Source organism: Nyctibius grandis, chromosome 8 (genome assembly GCF_013368605.1).
Source record: "Nyctibius grandis isolate bNycGra1 chromosome 8, bNycGra1.pri, whole genome shotgun sequence".
Classification (NCBI taxonomy): Eukaryota; Metazoa; Chordata; class Aves; order Nyctibiiformes; family Nyctibiidae; genus Nyctibius; species Nyctibius grandis.
Genome location: NC_090665.1, coordinates 10,263,642 through 10,286,058, shown reverse-complemented (window position 1 = coordinate 10,286,058; position 22,417 = coordinate 10,263,642). Strand labels below are relative to the sequence as shown.

At 51.5% G+C, this 22,417-nt stretch overlaps 1 protein-coding gene across 7 annotated transcripts in view; it reads left to right on the top strand.

Moving 5' to 3' along the window:
- The window catches only part of DVL3 (dishevelled segment polarity protein 3), a 33,349-nt gene that overhangs the window by 1,409 nt on the left and 9,523 nt on the right, over nucleotides 1-22,417 (top strand). For 6 of the 7 annotated variants that reach the window (XM_068406796.1, XM_068406794.1, XM_068406797.1 and 3 more), the window contains exon 2: nucleotides 18,888-18,957. In XM_068406796.1, the coding sequence (XP_068262897.1) occupies nucleotides 18,888-18,957 (70 nt within the window). Of the gene's footprint in view, nucleotides 1-18,887; nucleotides 18,958-19,319; nucleotides 19,372-22,417 lie in introns of those variants that run through there. The other variant, XM_068406798.1, reaches the window with a different exon arrangement.

Below are 22,417 nucleotides of genomic sequence, written 5' to 3'. Positions count from 1 at the left end.
TCGCATCCCATCTCCTGCGGGGTGGTATTTTCACCACTTCTTTTGTGATACCCCTTGGTTCCTTCCATCACGTGTGGCTGTTTGGAGGTGAGGAGGTATATTCTGTCCCTTGTTTGGATGGTTGTACTGACTAATCTTCCAGGGAGCCCCTGCTGTCATCAAGTTGGTGACTGTGCCGGAGAGCAAGTACCACGTGAAGCCAACTCTCTGTAAGACCCTTTGTCCACACTCTGTTTTGTCCAGAGTCTTCCTACATCTGACTCTCCGCTGACTTTTTTGAGGACCTCTCTTTCCATCCTGGGAGTGTAGCGTCTCTTGGCTTCCACAACATGTGACCCTTTACCATTCCTAGCACTTTGGTATTTGAAAGAGTTTCACGATCCTCCTTCCTCTGGATATTTTTTCCCCCTCTGAAGATTTAGCGTTTAGAGTAGGTCTTGTGTATGGAGGCTGGGAGTGCAAAAAGCATTCAGTTTTATAGTCTTCCTAGTGTCTTCTTACAGTGCCAAATACCTCCCTAGGCTGTGATCTTGGCTCGTACCCTACGCTGAACAGGGCTGGGCCTGTTCGGGGCTTGGATGGAGATCGCTGTGGCTGCCTCGGCAGGGGGTGCTCTCCCTTCTGCAGCCAAATTATCCCGGTGCCCAGGTTCCCGTTAGCTTGGGAGGTGCCAGCTTTCAGATGAGGTTTGAAGTTTGGAGTCACTCCTTTGACCACAGTCTGGGACGCTTTGCCTCCCTAAATTCCTCCTGACCCAGTGGGGAGCCTGAGTGCTCAGAAGCTTTGCAGTTCTCTCCAGGCAAATAGAAGTCTCCAGCCCTCGTTTTCCATAAATTTCCTCAGCAATATCAGTTGTCTGCAGATCATTTCCTGTCCCTCAGCTGTTGAGTAGCGTTGGGTGCTACGAAACAGCTGCCTCACCCCATCTCGGAGGGGACAGTGTTCATTGGTGGGAGAAGCGAATTCTCCGTGCATGCTGTTTGTAAACAAATGCCTTGGGATCCTTTGAAATGTTGTTCTTGAAGTGAATTCAAACTTGTCTTGAATGAAACATTGCCATGTGGGTGGGAGAGCGTCTGCGTAACTGTAAACAAAGTTTAGTAATAAATAGCAGCGTTGGGAAGAGGGGTCTGGTGGCAGCAAAGTTCTGCGCTGTGCCTTTTCATCCTCCTCTGTTTCTTTAAGGCTCTACAAGAGGAGGCAGATGGTAGATTAATGAAACTCAACGATAAAGCAGCACAGGGAGTTGTGGATGCTAGGAGGGAGAGGGGAAAATCACTCAGGAAGACACTGCGAGTTTAGTTGCATGGGATGAGATTTTTCTTGGGACCAATTCAGCTAATTCTTCTGGGAAGAGTGAACCTCTCTGGAAGGGAAGGTGCAGCTGAGAGCGGTTGGAGGCTGTGTGTGGGCAGCCTGTTCCTTGGCGAAGTCCTGCGTGATGAGTTGTGCAGCTGGAGCAGCACGTGGCAAGGCCTTGTGTGGAACAGTGAGGAGAAAGCCTCTCAGAGTGCCACCATGGATGCCCCATCAGGAAAGCTGTCTTTGCTCCTTTCCAGAGAGCTGGAGAATGTGCTGGTGGTTGGCTGGAGCACAGTGGGGAACAGCCAGAGCAGTCCAGCTGCAGCCTTGTCTCTGAGAAGCCCTGGAGCCCCAGGCACCACTCAAAATAGAATTATGGAATCATAGAACCATTTAGGTTGCAAAAGACCTTTAAGATCATCGAGTCCGACTGAAATATTTCATGATCCCTGGTAATGGGTGTCCAGGAGAGAGCAAGCCATTGGTCTGCAGAGAGAGACAGGGACAGGAGGCACCTCAGTTGCTTGACTGAAAATGCATGTGCAATTAGTGAAAACCAGGAGGAGATTAATGATAGCTGTATTCAGAAGCTGTGTGCCAGGGAAGGACGTTGTACTCTCACATGTGTATCCCTCTCGTTCCCATCCCTCAAGATGCCTTCTGCCCAGCATGAGGAATGGCCTGGCTTGGGCTGGCAGTTTCGGAGCTGGGCTGGTTTTTGTCAGTTGGGCAGTGTCCAGAAGCAGGGTAAAGCCCCTTTGTGAAGGAGACAAGCTATTAGCAGTGGATGGCCTTACGGCAGCTGATCAACGAGGAGAAGACCTGCAGATCTGATGGCTCATGCTTTTCGTCAGCGACTGGACCTTTTGCAGGATCCCTGTGGCATAAGACTAAGTTCTCCTCTCATCTCTTGTTGGGAACGGAGGCATCTCACCTTCCAGGGTCAGCTGGAACAAGACGTGATCCAACGTTTCCTCTCACCTATGTTGCCCAGAGTGAATCTGTTTCTCCCTCTTCCTCCTTTCCAGGCTGTGGATCTCCAGCCTGGCATTCCCTTCAGCTCACCCCATCCCCAAGGCAGTATCACAGCCGCAGTCTTGGTGTGTGGGATTTTTCCTTCTTTTGTTTATCTTGTTAATATTTGTTTGCTTTGAGAATCAGGGCGGTGATGGAGCAGCTTCAGTGTTTACATCTCCTTGGGAATGTGAACTGAGGCTCCCCTGGGTGGCTGTGGAGTTGTTGGGCTATGCCAGGAGCTAATCCTAGTCAGAGTGCTCAGCCCCAAATGAAGATGACCACAGAATGGTGTCACCTCTAGGTGGGAAGGAGGAGAAATTAGAAGATTTCATGCACCTGATCCTAGGGAGAGGAGCTGTGAGGAGCAGGAAGGCTGCAGGGTTTTGTTGCCTGGTCTACGCAGCACGTAGTGGGCTACAGCCACAAACAGAGAACCCAGCCTGAGCCCAGTGGTGCAGAGCAGTGACGAAGGGTGCAGATATTTGCGCCCTTGTTGGCTTTGCGTATTGCTAATCCCGGAACTGGAGACATGTGAAGGAGCTAAGCAGACTGATGGTGGAAGTATGGCAGTGCATAGATGTGGTACGCTCTTGGACCTGAGATGCTTTGTGTGGATCTGCCTCGCTGTGGACTGTGGAACTACTCTTAGCCTGCTAACCTTGCCCTCATCAGAGAAGGAAGGGTTTAGTTTTTTTCTACAGCTTGAGTCTTTCTATTCAACATTTTACAGGTAAGGTCTGTGTTCTGGTCAGCAGGAGAGAGCCTTAGATCAGCACAGTGCTATGACCGCTTGTGAGATCCATGTCCTCCATCAAGCCACCCATAGGTTTTTGATAGAGTTTTGAACAGACTTTTTAATTTCTGTCTTTTTTTGTTCTTAATCTGTAAAATGGAGATTCCAACAGTGCTCCTGTGCCTTGTGTTGCCCACTTGACGCTGTGAGCTTCTTGGGCGAGCATTCAGTGGATCTTAGCATGACAGAGCTCTCAGTTCCATAGAGGTGCTGCAAGAACAGTACTGTAAATTCTCTTGGGGACCTGTGCAGTTGGAAAGGGAACAACCGTGCTGATGGTCTGTGGTAGTTTGTAGTTTGCTGGGACATGGGCCTCGGTGATGTGTAAAATGTTGCCTTCTGCCCAACTCTGTCGTCAGAAATGTACCTGTCTCTGGGCAGCGTGGATCTTCTCGCCAGCCAGGTTGCGTGCGTGTTTGCCCCATCTAAACTACAGGTTTGACTTTTCGTCTGGCCAGGTGACTGGTACAACCCTGAGGATATTCTTATATCAATTGAAATGTGGTTTCTTTTGACTTCTTTTTTGCTTGTAATTGATGCTACTCATTTTCTATCAATCGAAAGGTGTTCCCACAGAGGTATGCTAAAGTTTAATTTAAACTTTTGAAAGCAGTTTCAGTTGAATGAGTGCAATTTGTGTGTCCAGGTAAGTCCTTAGCACCTGATCTGAAGTTCCGTCTCGTCTTTCCATAAATTCTGGAGTGCCTGAAAGTTTGAATTTCTTCTGCGTGCGGAGCAAGCAATTGAGTGATCATTTTGCTTATCTCCACTCGGCCACCTCTCCTCTTCCAGGCTGGAGAGCAGAAAGGCCCACTTCTCCTGCAAGGGGACCATCCCTCCCTCCCCATCTCACCTCCTTGTTCTGCATTGCTGGGAGGACACCAGCGATTCGAGGTATGGTGGTGGGATGCTGCTGCTCCTCCCACCGCTGCTGGCTTCTCCCTCTTGCAGGTCTCGATTCCAATTTTAACTTCAGAGCTGTGGTTAGTGATTCCTAGGTCTCAACTGTCAAGTGAAAATTGGTATCCAATTAATCACTAGCCTGGTATCTAATCCAGACCTGCTTAATTATCACCTGCTCTCCAAAGCCGGGTACGAGGCAGTGATTAGGGCAACACTCTGGAGGCAGAACAAAGCGGGCGCTGCTGGAATTCCCAGTGCAGGGGTCAGATGCCGTTGGTATTTGGCGACCTCATCTCCTGCACATGTGCATGGGGAAACGCGTTGACGCTCACTGAAAGGCTGAGTGATTTATTTTTATTACAGGGTATTTTTGAAATTGATGCCAGTGGTGACTGTCCTTCTGGCTGGAAGTGTTTGGAGCTGGGGAAGGGATCCTAAACTTAATAAGCACTGTCATTCCCTTAGCAGTGGTGAGCCGCTGGCATGGTGCCCCTGCCTTTTCTGCCAGCTCTTTGTAGCGTGAGTTGGGGGAGTTGTTTTATTTTGATTTTTTGGAACTTTGTTTTTTTAAATTTTGAATTGGAACCTCTGCTGTCTGCAGAAGACCTTTGCCTGTCCCATGTCTTGGTGGAGAGTGCTTCTGTGTCAGCGTGGATTTCGTGCAGGGAGAGGTTGGCAAGAGGTCTGTGAGCAAAAGGGCCTCCAAAACTGCCTGCGACTCCCTTGCATGCTTACGTCCTTTGTGGTGCTTCTGTCCGAGTGACAGCATTGACCTGGCTGTGAGGTTGGCCATCGCTTTTCTTCATCTTCTGGCCAGTCCCTCTCCTTTCTGTGCGGAGGGCGGTACTTAGCCATGTGAGAGGCCACAGCACCCCATCTCTTGTGCTCCCCGCCCCAGAGGATGTGTGGTTCCCTGCCTGCTCACATGAGATGTGCTGCTAGGGTCCACCAAAGGTTATTTTTTGGACGTCTTGCATGTAGCTTACTGCAGCCTGTGCCTCTGTCTCCTGGGCTGCTGAGGATTTGGCAGAGAGCTCCTAACCACTGTCTGCGCTTGTGGTGGGAAGTTCCTGTAATGCTGCCCGTGCTGGGGGGTGGCCCATCGACACTGGAGCTGATCCTGGCTGTAGCTGCTGCTGGAGGCTGTTTCCAAGTGTCGTGGCGGTGGTGGTGGGGGGCCGCAGCAGTGCCAGGGCTGGGGTGCAGATGGAGAGGGTTAGTTGATGGTATTCGCTCCTTCCCTGGGTTGTATTGTCTGCGCCTGGCAGTGTGTGTCCTGCTCTTCAGACCCATTTATTACTGACTCTGTAGGTGTCCGGCTTTGTCTGTTGTGGTTAGAGCTGTGCTCCGAAGGCCACGTTGGATGGCAGTCATAGCCTGGTTTCTTTGCCCAGGGGTGCTGTTTGGAAAGCCAAGTTAGCCAAATCGGGCTGCAGACCAATTTCCCTGGGGACTTGTCTGTACTATGCAAACAATGAAGCTTTACAACAGCTATTGAACTTGTTTGCAGCTAGAGCTGGTCAGGATTTTTTTTTGACTGAATATATTTTCTCCCAAAATACAGTGTTATGTTGAAGCCAGCATTTTTCTTGGAGAGATATTGTTTTCTTATGTCTTTGATGGGAATGCTGCTTAATTTTAAGCCTCCCTTGTCATCTCTGAAAAAAAGAGAAAGAAAGGTCAAGAAACCTTTGCCCATCCATGAGAACACACCTGTTTTGATGCAGTTCCCTGTTTTGAAATCATCTGGAGGACTCTGGTCCTCCAAATTCCTGCACAGAGCAAAAACCTACCTCGATGTCTCAGAAATTGCCATGAAGTAAATCTGTGCACCCTGAGTGTCTGTGGTGCAGCTGTGCTCCAAGGTGGTTCAGTCTCTGAGGTCAAGGCCAAACGCTGTTAAAAATGGCTCATAAACCACCATAATCTGGGTCACAACCTGAGCATTGTTCGTTGTTATGTGATGATAGTGGTGGCCCCACTGCTCGGTCTTCTGGTTCCTGCTGAAATACAACTTTTGAGAGTTTCATCTAGAACTTGGCTGTTTCTAAATCCCAGACCTTGGCTCACCCACGGAGTGGGTACTGGTTCTTGGGTGGTGGCGTAAGGAGTGATGTTCCTCCCTATTGACTATGGTTAGAGCAGGATAGGCAGCTGGGGAGGCAACATTTCATAATGGCCTCTGAGAAGGAAGGTGCTGGCTTGTAGGGATGGAGGCAGATGGCCCATGAGCCCGAGGCCCCTGTGCTCAGAGCACTGAGCCTTCAGTAGGTCCCTCTTCTCCAGCCTGCCCCTGGCCTCCTTTAACTGTGATTTCCCCACCTGGTCTCCCAGCAGGCTTGAGGCCTGAACTCTTGAAGATGGAGGTAGTTACCCACCACCATGCATTTGGGAATGCTCAGGGAAGAAGGGCGCTGTGAGTATAAGCAAAGAAAATCTGTTTTCCCTGCAGCTTTTCTGCTGCACAGATGTGTTTGGCTTTGGTCTTCTGTCAGGGTAGGCATCAGGCTCTCCATCTAGACTTGAAGGCTGTATATGTAGAGGTGTAGGGAGCATAGTTAAAATTCCTTATGTCCTTTTTGAGCTCATGGTACTTAAAGTGGTGGGAAGCCTCTTGCATGTCTGCATGGCAGTTGCTGAACTGTTCTGAGCTGAGGGTATCTGCTGTAATGAAGTGCTACTCCTCCACCCTCGACTGCATCCCGATGGATATAACAATGTTGTGGTTTAGGATATCTGATCTGTGTAAAAGCCCACGAAGGAGAGCTGGGCTTGCAGAACACAGCGGACACTGTGCCTGCAGGAAATTGCCTTCATGTTGTCGCGCCAGCTTTTTGCATCGTGCTGCACATCTGATGAGGCAGCAGTCAGGGCTGTGTGTTTTTTGGTGTTTCCTATTGATTTCCTCCTCTCTCCATCCCTTGTTTGTTATTCGGATCCTGCCCTTCTGACCTGTGCTGGATGGATGGATGGTGGTTTTCCAGAAGGGGGATGTGGCACCACGTGGCTGTTACTGTTTGTCCCCATGGTGCTGGCTTGTTAGGCAGCAGCTGGCAAGTTAAATAAAACTTAATCCTGCCGGTGGCTGCCGTTGGAAATTTTTGGACCAAATCCTTTTGTCGAGGCTTTTTTGGAAAGCGTTGAAGTGAGGTACGAATCTGGGAATTAGTTTAATCTCTGTGACTTTGTCTGCTTTGTCTGCGTGCTTATCTATGTAATGCCATGGTGGCCTTAGGGGAGTATGTGAGCTCTTGGGCTGTGAATATCACTGTCTCCAAGGACTGCCTTAGCTTGCAGAGCTGAAGTATTAGTATCTCCCTGAGCCCCTGCTCTGAAACTCTTGGTTTCCCTTATTTCCATCGCTGTGTTGTTACTGCTGTAGCACTAATATTGAGGCCGTCCAAGAATGGACTGGAATTCTCCGGAGGCTTTGGCAGACAGAGCTGCCTGGTGCTGGCCTTCCTGTGCCATGTAATCCTGTATTGCAGTGGAGGCTTGGGACTGTTGTGGTGGTTGTATCAGCTATCTATTAAAGGAGACTTGCCAGAGGCATTGTTTTTCCAGTCACAGCTAGCTATCGAAGGCAGAAGAAGCAGCTTTTGGGTACCCTGCTCCAGTAAGTCCTCTGTGTTGGTTATCCCCTCACTGGGACATCTGTCCGTGTGTCTTGTTGGCTAAAATTTGCTATCTTGTGAGAACTGGAGGAAAGAAGATACAGTGAGTGGTGACTGAATCGCTGCAGTGGGAGTCCATCCTTCTGGTCCTGGCTGAAGACGTGAGCTGAAGCGGGGAAGGCTTCCTTGCATGACTTGGAGCAGAGATCCGTTTCTGTGAGAGCTGGCACCAGCCGCTGTGTGGGAAGGTCTTTTCTCTGCTGGTTTTTGACCTGCCCCCAGAGTTTGCAGAGGAATTTATTTGCTACGTGGCCCCTCTGATCACTGGCAGCTGTCTCTGTGACAGGCTGGGAATTCAGGGTCTGTGTAATGGAGGCTGTGGGCTTTTCCTTGTTTTCTGATGGCTGGCAGCTCCTGCCGTGTACTGGCTGGTTCTGAGGACACTGAGGGTCTGCCGGAGGGGTCTGTGTTTTGGGAGCTCTGGCTCTGCGTGGATTATCATAGTGGGGAAGCTGATGCTAGCACATTAGCCTGCCCACTCACTGGGCCTCAGCTTTTTCCCTCAGCATTGCTCTGACCTGCTCTGACCTGCTTGAGATTCATGGTCCTTTTGCGTCTCGCCATCTGCGAGCAAATCTGTTGTCCCCCGCAGGCTGCACTGTGCCCTGCCGCCATTGTTGACAACCAGAGCAGTGTCAGAAGTGTGGTGACAAACCTGGCTTTGTGGCCTGACGTGCTGGGCCGGGCAGGGGCAGGGAGAAGGCTGCTGCTGCACTGGTGGCTGTGAGCTGGGTTGGCCCCAGGGTGCAGCAGCTTCTCTAATCGAAGTTTTTTTCAGAAGCTGAGATGGATATGCAAACTCTGTATTTCTGTTTGCATACAGCTAACGAGCTGTCCCGGTTCCTTCAGCCCTGCCTAGCTCAACCAGTATTTTAGTGCCATTCGCAGAGACTTGCCTGTGGGCCCAGCTGAGGCTGTGCCGTACTGGAAGCCCATATAGGGGCTTGATGCAGGAAGTCTTGCCATTGCACTGTGTTCATTTGAATTTTTTTTCTGACTGGCTTTTGTAGCTCTGAGAAGAGTGGTTTTTCATGGATCTAGCTGCGCAGCTGAGTCCCTTATGGCAAACCTCCCAGTTGCCTTAGATCCAGAGCTCGTAACTGCACCTTTAGTTCCTGAAGGGGCTCCTGTGAGATGGATTTTCCTTCCAGAGTGAATATGTTTCATTTCAGCTGGGGCCAAAAGGTGCATTAGTTTGGGAAAACTCTTAAGGTTATTCTCTGCCTGGGCATTCTGGAAGCAGCAGAGGAATTTTGGGGTGGCAACATCTGCTTCAGCGTAGGGTACGCTTTTGTCTGGGTTTCCTTGGGGCAGCTGCGACTTACTGCAGAGGTATGTAACGTCTATAACAGGGTGTGCACGTTGAGTCCGATGTGTCTGAGCTGGGTCAGACTCGCACGGTGTAGAGTCATAGAATAGCTCGAGTTGGAAGGTCCCATAAGGACCATCGTGTCCAACTCTCCACACCCCCGCATGGGAGCCTACTACATCAGTCTTTGTTTTTCATATTGCCAGTGTGGGACACTTTAAAAATCTTTTGGTGCCTTCATACAACGTTACCTTTGGTGCGGATGGTACCTGTGCTCTGGTAATAGGAAGCTGCATGGCACACATGCTCTCCCGTGTAGTAAGATGTGTAGATCCAAGGTGGAGACTGTGTCTGGCCATGTTATCTGAAGGGACCAGGTGAGCTCCTGGTTGGTCGACACATGGTGCTGGCACAAAGTGTTTGTGATGACTTTACGTGTGACTAAAGGAGAGATGCTTCATGGGAATTTGATGTCAGTATCACAGATAATTAGGAAGCTCAAAATCAGGGTCTTGTTGTAACTTGACTTATCAGCAGATCCACAGACATGGGAAATGGCCTTATTGCAGTCATAATGTGTGACAAGTCTTTCTGGGCTGCCATTGGGAATAGTTAATGTGTAGAGTGACCAGTTCAACACCGCTGATGGGCTATTTACAGACTGCAGACAAGTTGTGCTGCCTTCCACTGCACTTCTCCCTCCTTGAAGTGCAGAAGTCCCAGATAGAGTTGGAAGCCATGGTTTTGAGACCCTCCACAAGAGGAACATTTCACGTCATGTGTGATGGTGACTTCTGGAGGTCACTGACTATTATCCAGCCTTTGGTGCAGTTGTCAGAGATGGCAGGTGGGGAGGTTTTGAATGGATGGTATGTGACGGGGTCAGGCCTGGGAGTTCACAGTGTCAAAGAAAAGCAGCAGCTCTGAGTTGTACTCGGTCCTGCAGAGGTGGGGTATGTTGCTGTAGTAATCCAAAGCACCATCCTCTTCTAAATTGTGGGGAAATTTACACTCTTATTGAAAAGGCTGCTGATCCCTGGTGTAGAGGCGAGTCCCAGCAGGATCTAGACTGAGTTCTGTACGTGGCACCTCACGCAGACTACAGACTAATGCCAGTCACCGCTTATAGCTGGGCTGCTGGAACAGAAAAGCCTGGCTGCTTGCTGAAAACGCCTTCCTTCCATGGCCTGTGCCCTGTTTCGGTAAATCTCTGACACTCCTTTGGAGGAGTCCTAGGCAGGTGACAGTCTCCTGAGTGCCTAATACTGCTTTGTCCAGTGGAACATTCATCAGGTGTCAGGAAGAGTCCTGTGGGCCAGGGCATTCATAAAGGAAGGAAGAAGTAGTGAGTATTTTCATTGCTGAGAGTAAACCAGCAGCACAGTGGAGACAGCTCACATTTTCCTTGCTTCTTGGCTAATCAGATTCCTTTTAATTTACAGTAATTGATTGGCTCCTGCTTTATGGCTCTCATCAGCTTTCTGGACCTCTAGGTGAGTGAGGTGTGTACCAGCACGTGCTTGGTTTGGTTAGGACTGGAGCATCTTTCTTGTCTCTTTCTTCCAGCAGTTGAACAGTATTTGCCTGTTTGCTGGGTGATGGCTGGAGGGCAAGCTTGGCTGGCCTGGTAAAGGATGCTTGGTAGGAAATTGCTTATTGTATTGTTCAAAGGCTTGGCCCTGTGTCTTGAAAGAAGTTTGGTGAAGAAGACTGGTATTAGCTGAAATAAATGAAGTATATAAAAGGCTACTAAAATGTGCTCTGTTTGCTGTCTCTCTGTACAGGGAATTTCTTGTACCCTCCCCTGCACTGACACCATCAAAAGCAGGAGACCAGGTGAAGCAGCTAGCCTTCCTCTGCCTTTGATTGGTTTTGTCTATTGGTAGTCCTATGTAGGAACTGATCATTTAAACCACTGGTTTTCTCCAAGTTCTTCCTGGCTTGCTGACAATTTCCTGAGAGTGAAGTGAATAGCATAGGTTGCGCCAAAAATTGTCCAGGGCCCAAAGGTGAGAAAGAAAAAGAACACACACCCCTGTCCTAATGATGGTCAGAAATGGTTCTTATGAGTGTTCAGACCCCTCATGCTGTCTGCTGCCTCCTGCATTTTAGGACCAGAGGGACGTAGTATCACTGTTTGCCCTTTTTTCAGAGTGCTGCAATAGCCTGGGATCAGGGACAAAGTTCGTTCTTTGCCACCATGCAGCTGTTGTGGCTCTGAAAGGCTCTTTGCATGAGTCCTTCTCATTGTCTTTGGCAAATGTTTTGTGGTGGAACTTAGTTTTGAGCTTTATTAACTCCCTGTTGGTTTTATAGGGGTTCTCTGTATGTCTTATAGACCCAGTTAGCAGAGATGTTGCTGATGGTAGCCCAGCTGGATGCAAAGAGTAGGTGCAGTCGTCTAGAGCCTGTTATCCTTCAAGGCCCCTTCTCACGGGTAGGAAGTTGGGCTAGTTTCCTTGGGAGACTCTTGCAAAGTTGTTTGTGCCAGGAGAGAGTAATGTGAGCCGATCAGTGTCTTGAGGGTAGGACACGTGTGAAGGCTGCTTTGTCATCTCCTGGTGGAGATCTGTCATTAAATTCAAATTAATTGTTAACACAATGGGGGAAGCAAACCTCACTCCTCCTCCCCACAGACATCTGCCTTGTTCTGGAGGTGGCTGGCCAGCAGAAAGGTGCTCCAAGAGCAGAGGGCTGGTGCTGGGCAGGGCTGCTGTGCTGGCAGCCTGGGACAAGGGGGTGCTGGCGAGCAGGCTGCTCTGTGGCAGCTCCCTGCTTCCCCAGGTGTGGAAGTCCAAGCTTTCAGACTTTGTTTCCCACCCTCCCCCTCTTCCCGTTTTCCCCCTCTTCTCCTCTCCTTGCTCTCCCGCTGAGTTGATGCTTTTCCAGGAATGAGCTGTACTGCTGGCCCAGCACATTCCACAGCAGCAGCGCTTTCTTGGCAGGAGCCTTGCCTGCTGTTAAGAAAAAGCAGGACTGACTTGGCGTCCCTCAGCTGAGGGCCAGAAAAGGAAGGACTGGTCCTATGTTCCTCACAGTGCGTGCAGAGCCTTCCCGGACACCGTGGCCATCTCCCTTGCCTGTTACGTCCCCCCAGCAATCCTTGGAGCCCTTTACGGCTCCTCACTGTTGTCTTAACCTGCGTAAAGTCCCTGGGCATTGCAAGAGAGCCTGTTGCTTTTCTAGCCAGCCTAGAGAGGGGTGGGTGACTTCTGTGGAGAATTGCAAGGGATTCCCTATGGGGTCCCAGACACCTCTTCCACGAACTTCGTGACGGAGCTAAGTGTCACAGCAGACCAAGCCTCCTCTGGTTTGCTTGCCATCTCTCAACACGTATATGAACTACAGCAACTGCATCAGGATTTTACCCTGTCTCGTATGCATGTCTCCGTTCAGCTGAGGCTTCTTTGGGCGTGTTTCCTATCTCACCTTGAATACAAGGCCAGCTTTTGGTCACTGCTGTGTCTGTGGATGTCTCGGTTCCCTGAAGGTCATTTCTGCAGATGTTTAACCTCAAATCTTCCTTTCTCACAATGAGTCCTTGCACTTGTATCCTTGTGTTGAGCTGTGCAAGCTCTTAGAGTTGTTGAGGAGCTGAAACTGAGCTACCAAGGTGAAGATCCTGGCTGGGCTTCTTCTGGGAGTTCCCGTTTGTCCTCATTTCCAATTCAAAGAGACTGAAGGTGTCACTGAACCTTTCAGGGGCCTGGAGAATGCTTCCTTTGATGATGTCTCTAAATGTCCTTCTGGGAGTTGGAAGCATCTCTTGGGCAGGGCAGGATTAATTAGTGTGGAGGTGCCTCCTGCAGTCCCCGTGCAGCTTCCTTCGCGTGGCCTATTGGGCTCGTTTGCAGAGCAGTGCTGCAGCCAGATGGTCACTCCGGAGATCAAGGCGGGAGGGGCCACCGAGGCTCTTTGACTCACTTCGAAATCAAAGTCCGGAGCTTTGCTTTGATAAGTGCTGCTCCTGGGCAGGCCTGTGAGGTCGGGTGGCTCGTTCCTAAATGCCATTCCTTTTCCAGTCTTTGGTCTAGATGAACAGCAGGTCTGTCCTCTGTCATCTCCCACCCAGTGAAGCCTCTAGGACAGAGCACAGGTCCAGCTGGAGCCAAGCATCTCCTAGACAGAGGGGCTGTGGTTGTCCTGGTATGTATCCAGTGGAGTGATTGCAAATGTGTTGATGAGGGGTTCTTGGGGAAAACAGTTGCCATCTTAGATGTCTGTTCAGTCCCTGCCTGAGTGACCGTGGGGTGCGTGGGCAGGCTGTGGTGAGCACGGTTGAGTGGGGCTGTAGAGCTTACAGCCTGAAAACAAAAGAGGCTGTTCCTGTGCTTTCACTTATGGGCACGATGTCCCTACTCCCAAGGAGAAGCAGGTAGTAACTTGAAATGGGGTGACCTGCTCCCCGAGAAATCCTTGTAAAGCTCCCTTGATTTGTTAGGAGAGCAGAGGTGACCTCTCCTGCTCGAATGCAGAGCTGTGTTATTGTTGTGTTAGCAGAACAGCTGGCTTGTGCTTCTTGGTTCTTAAAAAAGACCCCAGGTAAAGACAGTGCTGCAAGGGAGCTCACGTTCACACGGGGTGCAGGGACAGATGGGAGGACAGCAGCTCCTCTGGGGAGGAGAGGTGCACAGAGCTAAGCCACCCACAAATCTGCATTTCCTTTTTTCCCTGTGCTACAGAATAGAGGAGTAGTGGAGAACACAGTGGTGGTCTCTGTTTACACTCGGAGAGCCCTTCTCACCCCGGTGCACTGTGCAGTTTGTACCCTGTGTACTCCTCCTCTTACAGGAGGTAAAAATACAGTGAGGAAGACCCAGAGAATGCCCTGGCTTACGGAGACAGACAACTCAAATCCTCTAATCCTGTTTGATGCGTGCTGTTTGCCTGTGAAGCCCAAGGTCTCGCCGATACACGTGTGTACTCTTTGGTTGGGCCTGTAGCCCTCGGGGGAGGTTGTATCCCCACAGGAAGCACACGTGTCATGTCTGGGCTTAGTCTAACAGGCAAGTATTTCCCATCCAAAATCCCAACTCTGTCAGAGAATTGCCCTGTCCAATTTTCTCTTCTGGTAAAATGGCTGCAGAGCTCGTCCCTGCAGCCCCGGCGTTTGATCTTGCAGAAGGGAGGAGGATTTTGCTCCAGAGCTACAAGATGCTCACATTCAGATAGTAGCACATGAAGGTGCTTCCTTTTGCTATGCAGCTTTATTAATCTATACAATCATTTGGAGACAAGACATCCCTGCCCTAAGGGGTGTGTGCTAAAGCTCTTGAAAATGAGATCACGTTTCTGGTGTGTAAATCCCTGGAGCTTGTGCTATTGGGTAGAAACGTCTCCTGATGTTTTTTGCTTGTTGGTTTGTTTGGGTTTTTTTTATTTTTTATTTTTCGTGGTTCTGTGGGCTGCAGGAGATGGGGGCTGTTAAGGTCAGAGGAATGACCTACCTGATCTGTGCACTTTTGGGGGGTTGTAATACACGATTAAGTTTAACATTGAATTTCTGGGCTTTGCAGTGTTGGAAAAAACTCTGTTCTGTGACAGTCTTTCCTCTCAATAATTGAACTAAATGAAGGAAAAGATCTTCTTTATTATTTGCTCTACTAGCTTTTCACCTTTTTACTGTGAGATTGTCACTGCCCAATTGTCTTCTCAATCTTTGCATCTCCCCTAATAAGACTCCTTTTCATCCTGGCCATCGAGCTGACATGCTTGAGGGGTTCCCTTCCCTCACCTCCCTTCTTGGTACTGAACCCCCCAACTCCACATTTGGCTTTTCTGATCACCGCCACATCCTGTGAGTGTCCTCCCCATTGTGAGCCCTTGGATATAGACGAGTTGGGGGACGGGACCACCAGAGACGAGCAGCTATCGCTGCTGAGCTCCAGCCTGCATCCACATCTGAGGTTCGAATCCTCCTGCCAGAGCCTTCGTCAATGACTCTTGGATTTCTTCTTTCCCTGGGCTCGTGTTATTCCATCAGAGTTCTTCGCTGGGACCCACTGTGGTTAGCGGGTCCCGCTCAGGAGAGACCAGAGCTGGCTGAAGCTAGAAACTCCCTTGTATCCACAGCCTCACCCGGGCTGGAGGCCACCGGGGGGAAGCGGGAGGCTGGGAGCGCAGCAGCTGCGCCGGTAAGGGCTGCGCAGCCCGGGCTCTCTGACACGGCACAGCCGGCTGCGAGGCTTGGGTTTTATGGCCTCCTTTCTCTCCTGTGCACGCTCCCTTGTTCCCACTTTCCCTTCATTCCTAGGACATGACTCTGTGATATAAAATACTCTCTAATTTCCTGAGCCGGGGCTCCCTGGAGAAGGCAGCGTCTGCCTGCCTGTCCCTCGCCTGCCTCTGCGTCCCTGTTCCAGGCTGCCGGCTGGGAGTGGGAGGGAAGCCGAGAGCGTGGCGTCTTCCCAGGCCATGGGGAGAGGGTCTGCTGGCTCTTCTGGAGAAGCCAGTGGGAGGATAGGGCTGGAGCAAGGGCCGGAGCTGGGTTTCCTCCGCTTTCCCTCCCTGCTGCCGGGGCTGCCCCTTCCCTTCCCCCAGTTGCATGGGAGCAGATGTGCTGCTTGTGTCAGCCCTGGCAGCCCCCTCTGCACACCCCAGCCGGGCTCCAGCGGCAGCCAGAGCCTCGTCCCCTCCTCCCCCCCACCAGCTTGGCCCCTTGCGTCGCTGGGGATGGCGGTGGAATCATCCGCCCACTCGGCCTGCCTCCCCTGTAACCCTCCCTCTCTCCTTCCTCCCTCCCGCAGGTCTCTTTGTTGGAAAATTCAAGGCAGATGAGTGCCGGGGAGCGCTGGGCCTGCGGGCCAGGCAATGAGCGTGCAGCTTGGCCGCAGCACATCGGCCGGCCCCGGGGACAGGACAGGCCGGTGAGCGCCCATTCTGCTGGGCGATTCTCTGTGCGGAACAGCAGTGCCGAGGGGGCTGGACCCACGCTCGCCTGGGCAAGGCTTGGGCTGCCTCTTCCGAGGGGTTTCCCTGGCCACCGTTCTCAGCCATGTTGTGCCCAGCCCCCAGCAGGACTTTAAACACAGGAAAATCTGAAATCGGGATGCCCTGATGGATGGTAAACTAAAAGCAGTCCCTTTGAAATCAGCCTTGGGCAGATGTTTTCCCAGGGCTGTGGTGGCTCCTGCCAAAAGGAAGGGCTTTTAGAGAACCGTGAGCCTGAGCTCCTTCTGGGTCTGCTCTTTCGGGATTCCCGGGCTCAGACCCCATCAGCTGGGGGCTCTTCCCAGCGTATCCACGGGATGGTTTTCCCTTCCAGCACATCCACAGGCCCGTTTCATCTCATGGCCGCCTCCCCATGCAGCCACGGAGGAGAAACGTGGCACCGCGTACAGCTCCCCCAGAGGCTGCTCAGTTGGTGGCTTCTGACGTGAACCTGCGGTCTTGTTTGTGTGAGAAGTGTGACTTGAAGAGAGTGGTGAGAGGTGGGGGGAGAAAGGCTACAGCTCAGGGCTGAGGCTGGAGAGGAATGCAGGGCACGAATAGCTGGGACGGTGCGAGGGGTGACAGACGTGAGCAGGGCTGCGGAGATATTCCTGCTCGGCATGTGCCTGACTCCAGCACTATCAGTTTTTGCTCTTTACAGTCTGAATATATAATCCATTGTGCTCTGGCATCTGGGTGATAAGTAGTGATAAATAATGTAGTGGCTGGGGAAGGAGGGAGAAAACTGCTCCGGGGTGGAGCTGACCCCTGGGATGTCTGGGGCAGCAGGGGGGTAATAGGAGTGACAAGGGACCAGCCCTCAGGACAGAGGGAGCTTGTTCTCCATCAAGCGTTGCAGTTGAGGGTGGACAGGGGATCTTGGGGGTTGATTTCCTCTGTCCCCACTGAAAGTGGAATAGTTCATTTGTGCTCAGCGGTCGGTCACCTTGACCCTGTAAATATATCACCCTGTCCCTTCACCCGCAGGCAGGGCTCTGTGTCCCTGAGCAGGCAGCATGCAGCACTGAAAATTGGCTCAGCCTGAAGTTCTCTCTAGGAATTGGATGAAGTCCAGGCTGCTGGCGACAGTATGAATGGATGCTAGTGCAGCCAGGCCAGGGTGCGTGTGTGTGTGTGCGCTTGGAAGCGAGGAGACGACAACTTGCCTGCATTGGAAGGGGCTGACGTGGCCACCAAAGGGGACGGGTCCTGGGGGGACTGCCTGCATTTGACACTCGTCCTGTGCTGCAGGGGCTTTGGGCAGAGGCTGGCTTGGGGCATGCTGAAGAAGCATTAAGGCAGCAGGGTTTTAATCCATCCTCACTGCTCCTTTCCTGCTTTTTCCTGCTTCTCCATCTGTGCAAGAGGAATTAACGCACGTCCTGGGAGTGGATTAGACTGCGCAAACCATGACCTCCTCATCTGTGCCTTCTGGGGACGGGTAGCATTTGTCCCATCCCTTTGCTGGCTCTCCAGTTTGGGCAGGGATCGTGACTGCCAGCTGCCAGCTAAGATGTGGCAACGTGCTGCCTTTCACCCCGTGGGACAGCCCTTTCCTGAGCATCTGTGACACTGGAGCAACCAGCGCGGCTGGCAGGGCGGAGCGAGCCTGTTCCCCGGGTTTTGCTCTTCCAGCACTGTTCATCTGCCTTTTGCTGATGCCTTGTGAGTGTCGGCGAGCCTTGCCGTCCTGTTTTCGGTGACGGTTTGTGCGGCTGTTGGCGCACCAGGGAGCGCAGCCGGGAGCCCAGAGTACCTGTTTCTCCGAGCTCTGGTGTGCTGCAACTCGATGGCAGTGCCTGGACTGCGTGGCAGTCTGGGGCAATGGGTCGCAGCTCCACGTCCCACACTTGCATCCTCTTCAGTTCTCCGTGAGTGGGGGACTGGCTTGAGGACCTTTCAGAGCTGTTGATGGGATCCCACCTCTGTGTACTCTGTTAGTTACTTATAAGCTACTTCTTTTTAATACATAATTTCCCTTGGTTTCACGTTTATTCTGTTGTTCTTTTTCTATTGGATTCTTTTTCCCTCCCAAACATAATTTATTCACTGTTTAGTTACTACATTGTTTTTTTAAACACAACATGTGTCAAGCTACCTTAGATATAGCTTGGAAGGGGAAATTAATATCACAAACTACTTGTAAGATGTCGTTGTATTAAATAAGAGTGCTTAAAATGTTGTCATTGAGTAGAAAAGAAAATGAGCTTGTTAAAGCCTATTTTGCCATTAAATTTATCAAAGATGGTATTAATTGAATCTGGTGAATTTACAGGTTGTTTTGATTGCAGACTCGCTGAGGAAAAAGTATTTAGGTGCCCAGTGATATTTAAAATAGAAAGAATAAATGTTCTTTCCAAAGAAAACTGATGGTTTTACTGTTGAGGAAAAAAAAATTATCAGTGCTCCCTCCACTATCAAGACCGATAGTAACATAGTTGTTTGTGTAACGCAGGAACATGACATTGTGGCACAACTATAAAGCTTGAAGTGATGTTGAAATATTATATACGTAATTAAGAAGCAACAGTAACATTTGGGAGGCAGCATGTTTAATGTATTTCACTTTCATCTATTAGAAATCTGGCATAGGTTGTGATCCTTTCAGATCATTATAAAGAGGTTTAAAGTATGTATTTCTTTAGAAATAAGTGAACTGATGGAAATATACGTCTGAATTTTTTTTTTTTGACTGATTAAAATGTGAATCAGGGGATAAAACAGCTGGATACACACAGGAGAGCCTGTTCTGCCCTTGTCTTCTCCTCTCCAGCCTGCCAGTCGTGGCTGTGGGCATAGGAAGCTGAAGCCTGGCAGCAGGAGAGAGCTGCCAGTCCTCTCTCTGCCCCATCCCCAAGCCTGGGCTGCCTGTTGTTGGGTGCCAACACCCACCTGGGAAAGTCTCCTTTTCCTCTGAAGTCCTGGACCCAGCTCTGACTGCCTCCTCTCCCCTCTGCAGGGTGGTGAAAGAAGAGATCTCGGATGACAATGCCAAGCTTCCGTGCTTCAACGGCCGGGTGGTGTCGTGGGTAAGCAAGCCCCTTGCTTCGGTATCTCGGTGCCTGTTTCTGCCCTCTCTGAAGACCACCATTCGGTTGCATAGTGCCGAGGAAGGCACGTGGACTGCTCCATACTGTCGGTGCACTGGCTGCTGGCGAAGCTGATGAGCTGGATTACCACGCTCCAGTCCCTCAGCTGGAGAGGGGGCTGCGTGGTGCTGGGTCCCCTGTGCCGGGGAAGGTGTGGGATGCCTCTGTGGAGAGTTGGCAGTAGCTGACGCCTGGCAGAGGTGGTGGTCCCGGCCTGTCCGCAGCGTAACCTGTGTGCCCCTATGGCAGGGTCAGCTTTCTGAGGAAAGTCCCACTCCGGTGACTGGCGCAAAGGGCTTAAGTGACTTTAGTGCTGGTGAAGCGGACTGGGTTTGGCTGCCCTGAAGACTAAAGGTACTGCCTGGGCAGCTGCAGGACAAGCTTCTCCCTCCGTGCTGTGCCATGCACACGCTCTGTCCCCTGCCCGCATGCCTCCCTCTGCCCCTAAGGGGACCTCTGTTTGCAGGGGGGAGAGGGTATTTAGTCTCCATAGCCCGTCATCCCTTTTTCCCCTCTGCTGAGCTGCAATTTGTGCTGATGGGGGTGTGTGGATCTACTCCAGGAGCAGAACCAAGACCCTCCTGTCAGACTAGCTCCTGCTGGGATGCTGGCTGGGGGAGCAGGGCGCAGGCTGGGGTCCTGCCTGGGCTCCCACACAAAGAGCCGGTGGCCGGGCGCTGCCGCCCTCCCTCTAGTGGTTAGTGGCCCTTCGGAAAGCAGCCTTTCTGGCTCTCTGCCACCATCCCCACTGCTGCTCCATCTGCCCCCAGACATCTCCCCACCCTGCCCTTCCCAGCTGCCTTTTGTTTTTACCTGCTCCATGGGGAGTCCCGGAGTCTCTGAACCCTTTCCATTACTCTTTTTTTACCTGGAGTGCTTTTCCTTGTGGTCCATGCATCCGTGCAGCTGCTGGCTTTCCTTGCACGGGCTCTCTGGTTGCTCGGTGTGAGTGGCACGGATCCGGTGTGGCTCTGTCTGGTGTGACCAGGGCACCGTGCTGCTGCTCTGGTGTGCTGGCTCCTTGCAGGGAACCTGTGCCAGGAGTTAGCATCGCTGCTGGCTCTTGTGCGCGAAGGGTGATGGCAGTCTCAGAGACCCTTATGCACAGCTGATGATCCCTTTTTCTATCTCTGCTGAGAGTCTCCTTGTCCATGGGTGGTTTGGGAGCTGGGGAGGGGTCACTTGCTTTGCTGCTTCTGCCAGACAGGCTGGGATGAGGCTATTTTAGGAACTTGGTACTAATTTTAGCTAAAGGGAAAGACAGAGGCTTCAATCCAAGCGAATATTTCCTGACGATGTGTTGGAGTCCGCGCAAGGAAGGAACTACAGCACACCAATATGGTGCTCTAGTAGCTGCTTTATTTTGGTTAACACACTCTTTTAAAACCTACATACTCTCTTATGTAACGGTTACACACTAAGCTATTGGCTACAAGTATTGTACACAATCTGGCTGCGTGCCACTTCTGCTGTTCTAATTGGATACTTACTATAAACTTAAGCAAGCCACATCCTTATGCTTTCTTGCTATCTCATGCTGTTACCTAACAGTGTACTGGTATGTTCTCTCTATAACTTTCCCACGGTCCAGGCCCCTACAACAATGCAAGAGGCAGGAAAAGTGCAGGGTGGTTATCAACACCTTCTCTGGAGGAAATCCCAGCCCCGGGAATGTTAGAGGAAGGCAGTATCAGTCCCCCTGCTCGGGAACACCTCTTCCCTCTCCTTCTCACTGCTGTTTGACAGCTGCCTGTGGCTAGTTCACTCTGTCCAGATCTATTTGCCTGCTCTTGCCTTGAGATCTTCAAGCACAGAGTGTTATATGACTCTTCCCTAGGCAATGCTGGCCACTTGCAGTATCTCTTCTCCCCTGTGCTCCCAGGCAGTGGCTACCAGAGCAGGGATGTGGCTCTCAGGGAGTGGGATGTGTCCTGGGAAGACAAGTTACTGGGAAGGTGCTGGAAGCAGAGCTGGGCATGTGCCTGGAGCTTGCTGGAGGGAGGGAAGCTGAGCCAAGTGTGAGACAAGAGCTGGTTAGACAGTTGCGAGAGCAGGAGCCGTTGGGCTTGTCCTGGGGCTTGTGGGACGGGCTCTGCAGCTTTTGACACCCCAGGGTGCTCTCTGCCCTGTCTGCTGCCTTGGCTGCGGCTTTTTCAGGACTGCTCTGTCTTCCTTGCCCCAGCTGCATCCCTGTCTCTGTTCCCAATGCCTCCCTGGCAGCAGACCTCTCTCTCCCTGCCCTAACACTAGTCTGTGGGGTCAATCCCCCCTATATCATGGTTTCCCCAGTTCTTGGAGGTGGGCAGGGCACAGCTCTGTGTTTCGTCAGTGATGCTGGGAAGTGCTCAACACCTGTGTAAATGGGCTGTGCCTCCAGCCACTGGGTTGGCATCTGCTCCTGCCTCCATGCAGATGTGATCCCCTCACCAGCAAGCAGCAGAGCTGCCTCTGCATTTACACTGGGCGTTATGGTTTGGGCAGCAGCTATCAGCTCCTTTCCAGCCTGTGTTTCATGATCCTTCTGTCCTGACCCGCAGTGGAACATCTCTCACCTCTGTTATATCAGACCTCTCCTGTGATGGCTGGTGGCTTCACAGTTGATTCAAGTACACAGGCTGAGGCTTGACCACTGTCCTGGTCTCCTCACCTCCCTGGGCTGGCTCCAGGCTGACCCATAGCTTGTTTCATCTGGGGTGGGTCAAGGCGCCGGACCCTGCAGTCCCTTCCTGACACTGGGAGAGAGCCAGCCCCCCTGCTTGCCCGTGCTGTGCAGGGACAGGCGTGGGGCAGACGTGAAAAGCACATTGGAAGGTCCTTAAAGATGGAAATTGATCTTCCCTTGCTTGTGAGCTCTCGCTTGTCCCTGGGGACTTGCTCCCTGGCCAAGGCAGGGCTCCTTTCTGGGTCCTATCACCTCTGCTCTGGGGGTCCCCGAATGTGTCTCACAAGGAAAAGACTTTTTGCTGCTTTCCTGCCCGGCTTTGTTGGGGTTAGCCCTGCTCAGTGCAGCTTGAAAGTGGGGAGAGCGCAAACCTGGATAGGAAGCGATGTTGGGGAAACCACTTTCCCTTGAGCTCATTTGAGCTATCTTCTGTTTCGTCCCACTGGCGAGCCCGTTCCTCCCGGGAGAGGCTCCACCTCATTCCCTGAACCCTGAAATTGGTGATTTATCTTAGAGACAGAGGCACGAATGTAGGTGTGCCTGGGCTGCCCCAAAGCATGGCTGGTGTAAAGAGTTCCTGGGGTTTGACCCCTTCTTGAATTTCTGCTCTGGGGAAACTGTTAAGCCTCCCAGAGGTTGGCTGGAGGTTGTGCCCAGGCCAATTAGCTGGGCACAGCCTGAAAGTTTGCAAAGTACATGTGGAAGCCAGAAAAAGACCATGTTGGAGTCTGTTTCAAA